The 14,422-nt window shown below is 36.9% G+C and overlaps 2 protein-coding genes across 3 annotated transcripts; both read right to left on the bottom strand.

Annotated features, from left to right (window-relative positions):
* Positions 1–1,344: 1,344 nt before the first annotated feature.
* On the bottom strand, positions 1,345–2,145 carry LOC111474474. The gene is made up of 2 exons (XM_023119545.1): positions 1,676–2,145; positions 1,345–1,576 (listed from the first exon to the last, which is right to left on the bottom strand). Exons 1-2 carry the CDS (start codon positions 2,068–2,070, stop codon positions 1,537–1,539), a joined length of 435 nt encoding a protein of 144 aa, XP_022975313.1. The 5' UTR covers positions 2,071–2,145; the 3' UTR covers positions 1,345–1,536.
* A 124-nt stretch (positions 2,146–2,269) lies between these two features.
* On the bottom strand, positions 2,270–12,615 carry LOC111474473 (DEAD-box ATP-dependent RNA helicase 17). 2 transcript variants are annotated; one of them, XM_023119542.1, is made up of 10 exons: positions 12,324–12,613; positions 12,066–12,138; positions 11,732–11,841; positions 11,049–11,192; positions 9,924–10,032; positions 9,388–9,740; positions 8,344–8,417; positions 5,504–5,805; positions 4,627–4,873; positions 2,270–2,775 (listed from the first exon to the last, which is right to left on the bottom strand). In XM_023119542.1, the coding sequence occupies exons 1-10, from the start codon at positions 12,436–12,438 to the stop codon at positions 2,536–2,538; spliced, it is 1,767 nt and encodes a 588-aa protein (XP_022975310.1). In that variant the 5' UTR covers positions 12,439–12,613; the 3' UTR covers positions 2,270–2,535. The 2 variants fall into 2 exon arrangements, with proteins under 2 accessions (XP_022975310.1, XP_022975312.1); XM_023119544.1 differs by having other exon boundaries at positions 2,274–2,771; positions 12,324–12,615.
* Positions 12,616–14,422: the final 1,807 nt, after the last annotated feature.

Here is a 14,422-nt window from a genome sequence, read left to right as displayed (position 1 = left end):
TCACTTCTAATCAATAGAACTGCTAATATTTATTTGGAGTACTGCTACAAAGAGTTATCCCAAGTACGCGTTTGATTCACTTCAAATAAAAGTAGTAGAATCCATTTTATTATAATATTATTGTAGTTGACAAATCAGATATTATATAACATTGTGGTTGACACCACGGGGTAATCTATTAAATCAACAAGTGTTTTTCTCGCATGTGATCCTCGTCATCTAAAAACTATAAAATTATAGAGTCTAGTACGTTTAATTGACGTAAAGAAAACCACTCGTCTATTATTCTTGATGAAGAATTTGTTACATTACTCTATCTATGGTGCTAGATAAGATTGGATTGAAAATTGGTATGAATGTGTGAGAACCCAGAATCATCCCATCTCATTCTTGTATTAAGTGGATGCTCGAGGCAACCATTATCAAATGTCAAATTAACACATGCTTTGGTTAATTTTACTCTCTTCCCAACTTACTCATTATATAATTATGTGGTATAGGTATGAGATGCTAATAGATCTAAAGACATTAAAGTGGCATGCATGCATATTTTATTAGAAGAATTCACACCATGTATCCACCTTTAGACAAGATCCCTAAGTTTCATATAAAGTTGTATTAATTAATTAATTAATAGGGTATGATATTATCCACTTTAGATATAAACTCTCGTTGTATTTGTTTTTTGATTCACTTAAAATATCTCATATCAACAAAAATAATTATCCTTATACGATATTGTTATTTTCATTTTCTCGACAATGTAAGAATTTGTTTGCACCTAACAAAATGTGTCGACAAGACAAGTAGGGATTGAATTTATCGCTCGTAAATCCAAACTCTTAAGTATGCACTCTTCCAATCTCTAGAAGATGAAGTTGATATATTAATGGACCACTAAGGTCACAATCTAGGTAATATTCTACCATATCTTTTATACAAAGGATGATGAGGTGATGGGAGGGCCAGTCTTTTAATGCACTATTGAAGGTGGGGTTCAATCAATCAACTTGCATTCCCCTTGTTCCACTGGTGAATATTGGTAACACCATAGCATACGCGCTTGTGAACGGGAGACTTCTTTTTCCCTGACCTGCCATATGGTAAATATCTTTTAAGGCGTACGTGCGCAGTGTGCAATCAAATTAATCAAGGAGACTATTGTCTGCACACACTCTCACGTTCATATGTACAACAACAATGCAAGTGTTGTGTATTTGTGATCTACCACTGAGTTGAAAGAGAATCATATTATTCCCCACCAACCTAAGCCACGTTAATTGGCACACACATAGTTTACTGACATTATATTAGATTATATTATGTGGATGCCAGAAATCATATGGCTAACAACAAAAAGAGTACAAACTCACTGATAACACCCTAAAACGCTAACAACACTCATTCAATTCTACACAATCTCAAATGTATATAAACCAAATGATACAAGGTGAGCAATAGCTCATTTTCCTTTCAAAACCAACTAAAACTGAAACTAGCGTTCTCACATTATTGGGAAGACCTTCAATACTGGGTTTATATGAAATCATGTGATGAAAATGAACCGTCCAAGAAACTACAACCATCAACAAGAAAAATATTAACAATAACGTATCAAATACAGTTTCCAAACATTAATTTTTACTTCAAAAGAATGGTGAATGGAGTCACATACAGGAAATAAAAAGAGACTGGATCACTGGAAGAATACGTTAAAAAATTAGGATATATATCCGCAAGAGACGAAGTTTTTGCAGGGGACACAGGAGGAGGAGGAGGGAGGATGTAATTAAAGAAGGTTAAGAGGAATAGAGAGATGAAATCGTACCCTGGGGGCACCAATTCCAGGTGTCCGACAGCAAATGCACCAAGTAACCGAAATTGGGCCTTAACATCGACCTTTTTATGCCTTCCAAGTGGTGGGTACAAGAGAAAGGGAAATACACCTTGACGTGGGAGTGTAGAGAATCCCATATAACTGTTTCCGTTCGGCAGCGCTGGTCCTGAACGCATATGGTACGGGTGGCTCCCAATATCTTGTTGGACCCCTTCTGCTTTCAAACCACCCATGTGCTTTCGATTTGGACTCCCCAACCTCCTCTACGCGTTCCGGCGGTGGGTGGATTGTTGGGCCTCTGACTACCTACGCTCATATTTGGTAGTCATGGTCCACGTATTTATTGCTCACAAATCCCAGTTATTAAAGACAACAGTGAATCGGAGCAAAAAACTTGAACATAGCTGAAACAATAAAAGCTTCACTCCAATATGTACACCTACTCAATCAGTCATACTCACTCAATTAGGCCAGATTCGTTTACAAGTTGCATACACACATAACTCATGATAAACATAACTGACTATAATTCAAAATTTGGGAGGTGCCTTGCAATTGATGCACGCGACCTAGACATGATAAACAGTTCACAATCACAGCCTTCAACAGAGCTACCATGTAGAAAAGTAAATAAAATGAATCAACAGTTATGTTGCAAGTTCACTAAAAGCCCCTCCATGCTTACCCTTTCCACCTATTTACAAATTCCTCTTTTTTGATGATGAGACATCCTGCTTTGGATATCTTTTCCTTTTCTTTTCCTGTTTCTTGAATGATTTTCCAACAACAGATGGTTGTTGCTTCAACGCAAAGCTCTTTGCTACATGCCCTAAATGAAGTTTCTTCACCACAAAAATTCTTTTCAACTCACCACGATGAGCAGTATATGCACGAACCCAAGAGCAAAATGCTTTCTGGGCCAACTTCATCATTCCTGGCTGATGAAAGCAATACAAACATATTAAAGTAATCCCGAAATAAGGCTAAAAATAATTTAATAACAAAAAGGAAAAGCTAAAAAAAAAAAAAAAAACAGAAAAATGCAAATAATTCTTTTGAAACGTTGGGGGTGCATTTTTGGAAGTCCATTACTTCTTTACTCTTGAAAACAGGAAAATCAATAGAATGTTTGGTGTGTACAGAACATTCTATCATGCAAAGAAAGGAGAACAAACGATCTCTTTGAGTTCCAGAAGACTTGTGTTGAGCTCAATGTGGCTACCAGTTAACTGATGTTAGAATTGAAAACACTCAATGAGAGAAAATAAATGGAGTAATGAATATTTCTTTTTCTTTGTTAGACTTGCGCCTGGCTGAAGCATAGATGATATCTCATTAGTATTCAATAAAGTACCTCATATGAATAAAAAAGACAAATTATTGACCACAATCTAAGAATGCTATAATAATTGAAGTAACAAATAGAAAGACATCAAAAGAGACATGAACATAACTCAACTGGTTAGGAAGTCAGAGATTCAATCCTTCCACTCTCACACTCACATGTTAAATTCCAGAGGAGAAAAAACCAAAAGAGACATGAACATAACTCAACTGGTTAGGAAGTCAGAGATTCAATCCTTCCACTCTCACACTCACATGTTGAATTCCAGAGGAGAAAAAACCAAAGGAATGAGAGGTAATTAATACTCAAAAAGAATTTAGGAGGGATTGAGTCATTTTCATCGAAGGCCAGACCACATGAAGAGTGAAGGTAGGAAATTGCTGGATAAGGGACAAAAATTTAAGTCCATGCATGTTTATATTCACTCACACATCCTGAGAAGTTTGATACAATTTTTAGAAAAATTTACTAAATATCAACAATATGTTCATGAAAGGTTGTCCTAGTATATGTTCCTGATTCGAGGGAAAGTGAACATTTACATTAACGTAGAATTATGTGGCTTAACAGTTTGTGTCCATTAATTATTTACTATTTATTGTCAATTTACATTTTCTTAGTTCAAGGCTTCCACTTTCTGTTAGGGTACAAGTATGAGGATTCTATGACAACCAAAATTAAAACGAGCAGGCAGCCTTTAATCTCGTAAACTAATATTCGAAATGTGAATCAATATGAATTTTTATGTTGGTCCTACCAAAAAAAAAAAAAAGTCGAGATAAAAATGAAGTATTAAAAATATAAACAAAATGGACCCCGTGAAACATGAATTGACATTCCTTACCCTTTTTGGAGAAAATATTATATCCTGAAAAAAAAAAAAAATACTAAAGTCTTGATTTTGGAGGTGAAACCAGGAAGTTAAGAATGCTCAATGTTTTGACATAAACAGTAATAGCAAAGGGATTGGAAAGACTCATTTCATTTGTACTCATTCTTGATACATAACAGAACCACAATGAAAGCCTACAAATGAAATCATGTCATTTTAGATTCTAGAATAAAACCTAAAAGTGAAGTACCTTCGAAGCAAAAAACAACAAAAATGGAGAATGAAATCATTAGCCAATTCTTTCCATGAAAGTGTGTTATTCATGAATCAAGGTTACAATAATGCAGAGTTCTAAAAAAAAAAAGACAGAAGGTGATGCCTTGTGTTTATATTAAACATCTCTAAATGAAAATTCTAAGAATGATCGAATGCATTGTCAAATCATAGCAATTTCACCAAAAAAAAAAGAAAAAAAAAAAAAAGAAGCTCCCCCAGGCAAAGACAATGTGACATGTCATTCATATTAATGAAATTAAGCACTTGTCAGAAGGCTCCTATACTCTGAAACTGTTAATTAGACCAAAAGAGAAGAGGGATGGTGAAAAAAACTACCTCAGCTGCAATAAACGATTCGACTGCCCTCTGCAAGAACATGATCCAGGAATGTGATTCTAAAGAAACGAACTTCTCTACAAAGTGCTTCCTGCCACGAGCCGGAAAACTATCCAACACCTTGACAAGAGGATATTCAGTAAGAGATACACCATGATTCCGCAAATCTTGCAAATAATCTATTTCAGTTGGTTGTAGGAATAGCAATGAATCTCCTCTTTCACCTAAGCGAGCTGTTCTTCCAACCCTGCATCAGGATATTCACAAATGTAAATGCTAAGATGAATTGGACTTGAGTAGTTGATAAAGCAGGCCCCGGAAGCCAACTAATAAGGAATTTTGTCATCACCCCGCTGGTGAAATATCATAGCTACACGTGCACTCTATTAATACCAACTTACTGCATGATTTGTAGGAAATAATGGAAAGATCACTTGATATAGGTGTTTGGTTTTTTAAAATAATTTAAAGATCACCTTATTTAGGTGTTAGTTTTGTAAACAAATTCCCAAGATAACATTGCATAGGTTCAAGTTAAATAATAATATTTAAACAAATTCCACAAAATCCGCTTAAATAGAATCATTCAATGAAACCCACAAGTTCACAAGCCACATTAGGAATTCCAGTGGAACTAAAAGGATCCATGGAATACAAAAGACGCTATATAGTAGAGACATATAACTGTTCTGGCTGTTCTAACCAACGATATCGAGAACTCACTAATAGAGCTATCAATTATGTCATATCAAATACTAAACACAGAAAAGAGTTGAAATACTAACTGTATCAACTAATAATACAGAAGAAGAGTACCAACAAGTAGAAATAAATAATAAAGAGAGCATTTTCTTTCTCAAAAAGTAAGTGCAGTTACCTATGCACATACTCAATTGCCTCTCCTGGAGGATCATATTGAATAATACATCTAACATTTGGAAAATCTAAGCCCCTAGCAGCAATATCAGTGGATAGAAGAAGAGCAAGCTTCTCTGATTTGAAGGCCTGAAATGTTGTTCTCCGATCCTCCGGCTTCATGCTCCCATGCAACCGGAAAATCTTGCAATTAAGGAACAAATGTTCAGACCTCGGTTCTGATTCTGAAGAGGAGAATTTAAATCCACCAAACAGGGAGTAGTGGAAATCTACGGCATCACATGTTGAGAAGAGCACCAAAGTCTGTAAACAAGTTAGTAACAATGGAGTCATGAAAGAAGAAAAGGTGAATAATAATAGTTCACAAAATAGTAATCAAAATGAGAATTAACTACGTAATTTTGTTACCTTATGGCAAGTATAGCCATCGTGTAAAATAAAAAATAACACTAACTCGTTTATAAGCTTCTTGGAGGATCGACACTTAATTATCTCAAATATATCCCACATTAGTTCTATCTAGAATTATCTTGGAGGTTGTAAACAAATATTCCAAGATATTCTATAAACATCTTAGAATCTCTTGGACTCTATAAGGAATTCTCTAGAAAATCTTAATCCCTTTAGATTCAGTTAGATTTACAAAAGAGAGATGGTACAGCCAAGGGTCCACGTATTGAAGGCTAGTATTTCCACTCCAATTATCCTTCCAAAAGTGTGTATTGTTACCATTTCAGACCTTGAGGGAAATATGGGAACAGACAACAGCTTTCAATTTATCAATAGATTTCCAAGGCCCTCTGGATGAATTTAAAATTATAGTTGGTGGTTTTAGGTCAAAGTGGCAAGATCCATATTTAGCAACAATAACCATCCTCCACAAAACCTCTTTTTCAAGGTGGAAACGCCAAATCCATTTTGCAAGAAGAGAGGCATTTCTGTTATAAATCTCTGATTTCAAGTCCACCTTCTTCAATGGGGGCCTTCACAACTTCCCATTTTAAGAGATGGTTGCCTTTTTGTTCTATACTAACTTTCCAGAAAAAAAGTTCTAAGAAGTTTCTCTAAACTGTAGGCCACCTTTGTTGGAGCTTTGAAAAGATATCAATAGTAAATAGAGAGGTTCTAAAATGTAGCATGAATCGACCGCTTGGATAGGTAAGTGGAACCGAAACACAAGTCTTTCTAACCTTTCTCAACAATCAGGTCCCAGAAGGATGATGAGCTAGGCTTACCATTAAGGGGTATAAGCCAAGGTAAGTATTTAGCCACTTGCCCATTTTGCACCCAAACCAGCTACCAAGATAAGATAGTTGCTGATTACCGAAACCAATTCCCATAGTTTCAAATTTTTTTCAGTTTATATTAAGGCCCAAAGCTTCCTCCAAATATTTAATAATGCAGAAAAGGTTGTCACCTCCTTTGTATGGAGAAAAGGATGGTGTCATCCCCAAATTCATATTGTAGATGAACAATGGAAGAGCATGGATATCTTTGCCAATCTGAAAACCTTTGATCAACCACCATGATGAAGAGGAAGGGGGATCCCCTTAGCGTAAACCCCTAGTGGCTCTGATCCTGCCTCTAGGCTTGCCATTGATAATGATAAAGTAGTTGGCGGTTGAGTTACAACCTTAAATCCATCTTCTCCATTTGATCCTAAAACCCTCGACACAAAGGATTTCATCCAGAAAATTCCAATCAACCATGTCAAAAGCCTTTTCTACATCAAGCTTGATGGCCATCCCTTTCTCTGTTTTCCTTTTCCATTCACCAGTTAACACATTAGCAATAAGAGATGCATCCAAAATTAGCGGATTGAAGAAAATCAAATATAGTAAAAGACAAGACTTTAATCTCTCAGAAAAACTCGTGATCTTGCAAAGACATGAGGTGAGACTAATGGGTCTAAAATCACCCACAAGTTTAGCTCCAATCTTCTAGGGGATGAGACAGATATGTTTCATTCAGGCTCACATTAATGGTGGCATTCCTAAAAAAATAATTGAACGCTCTTTTAGTGGCCATAGCATTGACAGCTTTACAAATCTCATCTTTGGCAAAAGGTTCTTCCAACTGATCACTTGGTAAGTCCGTTAGAGGACTCCAATAAGGGATATCAGGCAAATATGCAAATTGTTATAGAATTCTACAAATTCATCTTCTTCATTATCAGAAACATTCAACAAACACACCCGTGCTCAAAAGAATTTCAATAATTGTACGTTTCCTTCTATTTTCAGCCACAAACCTATGGAAGAGAGCAGGATTTTCATCACCATCAACTTGACTTCTTCCCATGCTGATAGAGTAAGAAGATCAATTTTGATAACTATTGTTCTTTGGATAGATCATTTTTGATGATTTACAAGATATACATCATAAGCAGAAAGACTTAGTGCATTAGAACTGAAAATGAAAACTAATTCACATCAGATGAAAACATGATCAAAGCTCCTCTTCTATTCTTGCAATCAAGACAAACATGAAGTGAGAGATGAACGAAGGGTTTTTTGAATGTTGTCTTTATTGAAGCTCTTGAGTCTTGAAGGCAGGGAATGAAGTTAAGAATACATCCTAATTTTTAGGCAGTTTGCCTCTCCAAATATATCCTTACATTTTTAGGCAGTTTGCCTCTACAAATATCCTCACACAACTCTTCCTAGAGGATGCAACAAACAGTACTAAGATAGAGTGACACAAGAGTAGAGAGCCACATTACTTTTATTGCATTTGTGTGCATTATTCTATAACTGCTCAGAACATGATAAAAATAAAACCTTATTTACGAGTGATAATACTAAATCTTCCACCTAAACATAAGTATTGAATCGTCTTTACCTTCTCGAAGCAGTCTCTCTCAAACAAATACTTCAGGACAGAAAAAAGCACAGCCAACCGAGAAGCACACGGTGCTGCAAACAAAAAATTAATCACAAGTGTACATGTTAGATGCAGCATGAATAGGAGGGCAAAAGAACAAAAAGGACCAAACATTATACAACCAAGCATCAAAGGAGAAAATCTCTAAAAATCCTCAAAGGGATGCTTTTTATGATGTAGGATAACTAGTGAGGACTTGTTTGGTAGTCAATCAGGAAAAAAAAAATTGAAAACAAGAAATTTAATGAAACTAAGTTATATTTCATGTTTCCAAATGTGTTTGGTAGCATTTACAAAAATTGGACCCTAATTTAAATGATTGTTCAAAAGGTGTTTTATAATATACGTATAAGCCATAAAGTTGTAGTTACCCACTAAATATTAGGTTGAATATAACCTATCGTTAATTAATTTTGATTATTATTTTACAATATCATATAGTTTATAATATATTATATTATATATCAGACTGAACTATGTTATTTTGGCGGGTAGCTACTCTTTTTCCAGCCATCAGCCCCTTTCATCGGGTTGCTATTATACAAATTTCATGCAACCAAACAATCAAAGGACATATCTCCAAAAATCATCGAAGGAATGTTTATTAGGATTCAAAAGGTAAGCCAATAACATGAGATTAACCCTTGTTGAGAGGGAATTAGTGGTTAGCCTACACCTACCAACTAGGTAAACAACTAACAAAAAAAACTAGAACAATTAACCATTTAAATGAAAATTACAAAAAAAATTACTAATTATGTTACATTAAAACAAAACCAATAGTCTGAGACAACAAAGAGGCAAACCAAATAAAACTCAAAGATCTAAATGCAAGCACCACAGTTGTAGATGACCTAAGAAAGGAAATTTCATGGCTCTGCACAAAAATACAAAAGGGATGCACTGGATGGTCAATTCAATGTCAAAGTAACATGGATCCAATCCTCTGCACTCATGAATACCATGTGAAAGTTCATAAAATATAACTTTTAATCAAATTACCTTGAACGTAACTCTGAACTAACTGGGTTGGAATTTTATAATCTGCAATTAATTTCTTTTCCTTCCTTGTGGGCTGGGCTTCATCATTTATGTCATGTCCCAAAAATCGACCATGTTCAGATGGTTGAAATTCAAGGGCATTGTTGCCACCATCAAGACCAATCATAATGGGATTCTCTAAACTAATTTTGGCAAAACAGATTACTTTTTCATTTAAGGTGGCCGAAAAAAGCAAATTCTGCTGCGGGAATTCAAAACTTGAAGTGCCATTATCCTTATTGACAATATTCTTCCCCGAGCCCAAATGATCCAGTATTTCCTCAACTTCTTTGCCACATCCTAATTCGAAAATTCTGTATAGATGCACAAGTTTCATGTAGAAGAGTGAAAAATAAGAGGACCGATCCAGAATGCATTGTACTAAAAAGAAGAGAGTAACCATACCTATCTGCCTCATCAAACACTATCCAAGAAGAGTGAAAAATAAGAGGACCGATCCAGAATGCATTGTACTAAAAAGCAGAGAGTAATCATACCTATCTGCCTCATCAAACACTATCCAATGCAAATTTGAGTACAAAAAGGATGATGTGTTCTTTAGGTGATCCAAGAGCCGACCTGGCGTTGCAACTAAAATTGATATACCTGAGCACATACCATAAAAAATTTGGCATGTTAGCCATAGCGGTTTTTAGTGTTTAGGGTTTTTAGGTTTCAAGGGTTTAGGGTTTAGGGTTTTTAGGGTATCGTCGTCAGCCTCTCGGTTTTAAAATGCATTTGTTAGGAGGAGGTTTCCACACCCTTATAAGGAATGCTTCCTTCACCTCTTCAACCGATATGGGATCTCACATAAAGCACAACAAAATAAACATGTTTTTGATATTAAAAATAAAGCACAACGTCCCCCCATCCTTCTAGAGAGTTCTCTTGCTACTAGTTCTTTCATAGTTTATCTACACCTTTCTCTGTTAAATTCCAAAGTAGGTTAAGGTATTTTACATGGCCAGTTTTACCTCAAAGAGCTATTTTATTTCCTATACTTTCAAACGATCAAATTTGGTTTGCGTAATTTTAACAAATCTTAAAATTAATCTCTACTATTAGTTTATTGTTAACTTTTCAATAAAAAAAAAAAAAAAAAAAAAAGTAGTCACTATTAGCCTTCTCGCTATAAATTTTGGAAACAAATCCAAATCATATCTTTTATTTCCACAAATGGAAATGATATCATTATTGTACCAAGTTTGATAAAATTAACTTCAATATCTTATCATATTGAAGTTAAAACTAACAATAAGGACTAATTTAAAGATTTATAGAACTACCTAGAATAAATTTGGACATTTGAAAGCAGGACTAAAATTTAATAAGACTCAAGCATATGAACTAAAATGGTATTTTAACATAAATCAAACAAAACAGCAAACCGACTAAACTGAAAAATCATTTTGGTTTGGCCCAATTTTGTCAGTTTCATTATGCATCCCTAATTATTGCCATCCAATTACTACAATTATAGCTATGAAGTCGTTATGCTAAAAATTTATTAAATGAAATAATTTTTTTCCCAAAAGACCAGCAAACACATACACATTGTCACGGAACAAAGCTTACATCAAAATGAAATGGTAATTCCATAACTTAAACTATGATTATCCTACCTTTCCGCAACCTGGCTTTCTCCTTTGACCGACTTTCCCCACCTGTTATGTAACCAGGGACAATCCAATGATAACGATGTAATAATTTCTGTAGAGTTTCATAGACCTGCATGCATAGCTCTCGCGTTGGTACCAGAACCAACGCTATGGCCAAATAATTTGTTAGATTCAATTAAACATGGGAGATATCAGGTATGTCTGTGAGTGAGAGATAGTTCAACAATACTGCCAATGTACAAAAGTTTGTTCTAGCTAGCTTTCTTCAGTTTGGTTTCAGGCTTTTGAAATTCAATTAATTTTCAGCTTTTTCTTTCAATGAATGTCGATTGATACTTTTACATAATTATTTGATTTCGTCAATGAAATTTTGTCTGTCTTTGGATTGTAGAGTGATGGAACTTGCTCTGTCAGGTTCTTCTATTCCGTTTGGTCCTGCACCTATCCTAATGCTCTTGATTGCATGAAATTCTCTTCACAAGAAATCCAGAACTTTGTGATCTAATTAGAAACCTCAGCGAAAGTCCTAGAACGAGAGGGTAGTGTTTGATCCCCTTCAGGAAGGGAGGCATTGGTCTCTAGTTTATTGGTTTCTTGATGAACTCGCTTGTTTAATTTTAAACATATATAAATAAAGTTAAATAAGTGGGCAGAGGCAAAATTGAGAAATTACTACTGTTACGCACAGAAAGTTCCATCGGCCCGCTGAATCCTACGATCGGACTTCTGCAAGTGATGGATGATGGGAACCAAATACGCAACAGTTTTGCCAGTGCCCGTGGCCGCATTAACAAGACTACAGGAAGAAGTTAAGAAAACTTACAGAAGCACTACAAATATCAAAAGATAGATGTGCCATTCAATGAATTTCCACGTGATAAAGATAATGAATGTCCAGATATCCCCTTTTTGTTTTCGTATGCATTTTTCTTCAATATAATCAGTTTATTATCAAAATATAAACACGCGCATCTGCAATCAACTATATATCAACTAAAAGAAGTTATTTTCGAAGGATACACATGACGCCCAGATAAAATAGCCGGAATTGCTTGAGCCTGTACAAGCGTAGGAACTTCAAAACCCATTTTATCTGTTGCAATCGAAGAAAAAACAACACCGGAAGATGCAGGCCAAGATTAGAATCAATACAATTAACCGCATATGCTAAACCCTCAAAAACTATTACAGTAGAATTCTAGAATGATTAGCATAACAGAGGAGCAGATTATAAAAGGACGCGATGAAGGAAGAGAACAAAGTCGGCACACAACACACCTCGGAGTTCGTCGCATAAAGTAGTGTGCAGACCGAGGCTGGCGAAAGTACAAGAAGCAAAAATCTCATCCTCTTTAACCATTTTCTTCGTCGTTGTTTTCATCACTTCGTTCATAACTTTGATGCTGCTATTGATCGCAGGAGCTCAGACTGCACTACGGGGCGGCTGCTTCTAAGTTCCGAGTGTGGCGAACTTTCACCCTAATGTTTCTCACGTCAGCTTAGCGATTCCCTACGAACGGCAACATTTTGGAAAGTGGTAAAAATATGAGTTTACCCGAGACCTGAAACCCAAAACCCTAAAACCCTATAACTGCTAATATTTATTTGGAGTGCTTGCTAAAAGCAATACAAAGTCCGCGTTTGATTCACTTCAAATAAAAGTACTATGAATCCAATTCTATCTCACATCGATTAAGTAAAACAAAAAAAAAAAAAAAAAAGGCAAACAAATTTTATTATAATATCATTGTAGTTGACAAATCAGATATTATTTAACATTGTGATTGACACCACGGGGTAATCTATTAAATAAACAAGTGTTTTTCTCGACATGTGATCCTCGTCATTTGAAAACTATGAAATTATGTTTAGGGTTGAGGGTTGAGGGTTGAGGGGTTTAGGATTGAGGGTTTTAGGGTTTAGGGTTCAGGGTTCAGGGTTCAAGGTTTAGGGTTCAGGGTTCAGGGTTGAGAGGTTCAGGGTTGAGGGTTCAGGGTTCAGGGTTCAGGGTTGAGGGTTGAGGGTTGAGGGTTGAGGGTTGAGGGTTCAGGGTTCAGGGTTTAGGGTTCAGGGTTCAGGGTTCAGGATTCAGGGTTGAGGGTTGAGAGATTGAGGGTTGAGGGTTGAGGGGTTCAGGGTTCAGGGTTCAGGGTTCAGGGTTCAGGGTTCAGGGTTCAGGGTTCGGGGTTCGGGGTTGAGGGTTGAGGGTTGAGGGGTTGAGGGTTGAGGGTTGAGGGTTGAGGGTTCAGGGTTCAGGGTTGAGGGGTTGAGGGTTCAGGATTCAGGGTTGAGGGTTCAGGGTTTAGGGTTGAGGGTTCAGGGTTCAGGGTTGAGGGTTTAGGGTCAGGGTTCAGGGTTGAGAGGTTCAGGGTTGAGGGTTTAGGGTTCAGGGTTCAGGGTTGAGAGGTTCAGGGTTCAGGGTTCAGGGTTGAGAGGTTCAGGGATGAGGGTTGAGGGTTGAGGGTTGAGGGTTGAGGGTTGAGGGTTTAGGGTTGAGGGTTTAGGGTTCAGGGTTGAGGGTTCAGGGTTTAGGGTTGATGGTTGAGGGTTGAGGGTTGAGGGTTGAGGGTTGAGGGTTCAGGGTTCAGGGTTGAGAGTTCAGGGTTGAGGGTTTTAGGGATTGAGGATTGAGGGTTTAGGGTTTAGGGTTTAGGGTTTAGGGTTCAAGGGTTTAGGGTTCAGGGTTCAGGGTTGAGGGTTGAGGGTTCACGGTTCAGGGTTCAGGGTTCAGGGTTCAGGGTTCAGGGTTCAAGGGTTCAAGGGTTCAAGGGTTGAGGGTTGAGGGTTCAGGGTTCAGGGTTCAGGGTTCAGGGTTCAAGGGTTCAAGGGTTCAAGGGTTGAGGGTTGAGGGTTGAGGTTTTAGGGTTTTAGGGTTTAGGGTTTAGGGTTTTAGGGTTTAGGGTTTTAGGGTTTTAGGGTTTAGGGTTTTAGGGTTTTAGGGTTTTAGGGTTTTAGGGTTCAGGGTTCAGGGTTCAGTGTTCAGGGTTGAGAGTTCAGGGTTGAGGGTTTTAGGGATTGAGGATTGAGGGTTTAGGGTTTAGGGTTTAGGGTTCAAGGGTTTAGGGTTTAGGGTTCAGGGTTGAGGGTTGAGGGTTGAGGGTTCACGGTTCAGGGTTCAGGGTTCAGGGTTCAGGGTTCAGGGTTCAAGGGTTCAAGGGTTCAAGGGTTGAGGGTTGAGGGTTGAGGTTTTAGGGTTTTAGGGTTTTAGGGTTTTAGGGTTTTAGGGTTTTAGGGTTTTAGGGTTTTAGGGTTTTAGGGTTTTAGGGTTTTAGGGTTTAGGGTTTAGGGTTTTAGGGTTTAGGGTTTTAGGGTTTAGGGTTTAGGGTTTAGGGTTTAGGGTTTAGGGTTTAGGGTTTAGGGTTTAGGGTTTAGGGTTT

The sequence above is a fragment of the Cucurbita maxima genome, unplaced genomic scaffold, assembly GCF_002738345.1.
Source record: "Cucurbita maxima cultivar Rimu unplaced genomic scaffold, Cmax_1.0 Cma_Scf00411, whole genome shotgun sequence".
In the NCBI taxonomy this organism is placed as follows: Eukaryota; Viridiplantae; Streptophyta; class Magnoliopsida; order Cucurbitales; family Cucurbitaceae; genus Cucurbita; species Cucurbita maxima.
The sequence above is the reverse complement of the archived record's forward strand: the minus strand, read 5'-3'. Positions and strand labels throughout refer to the sequence as shown.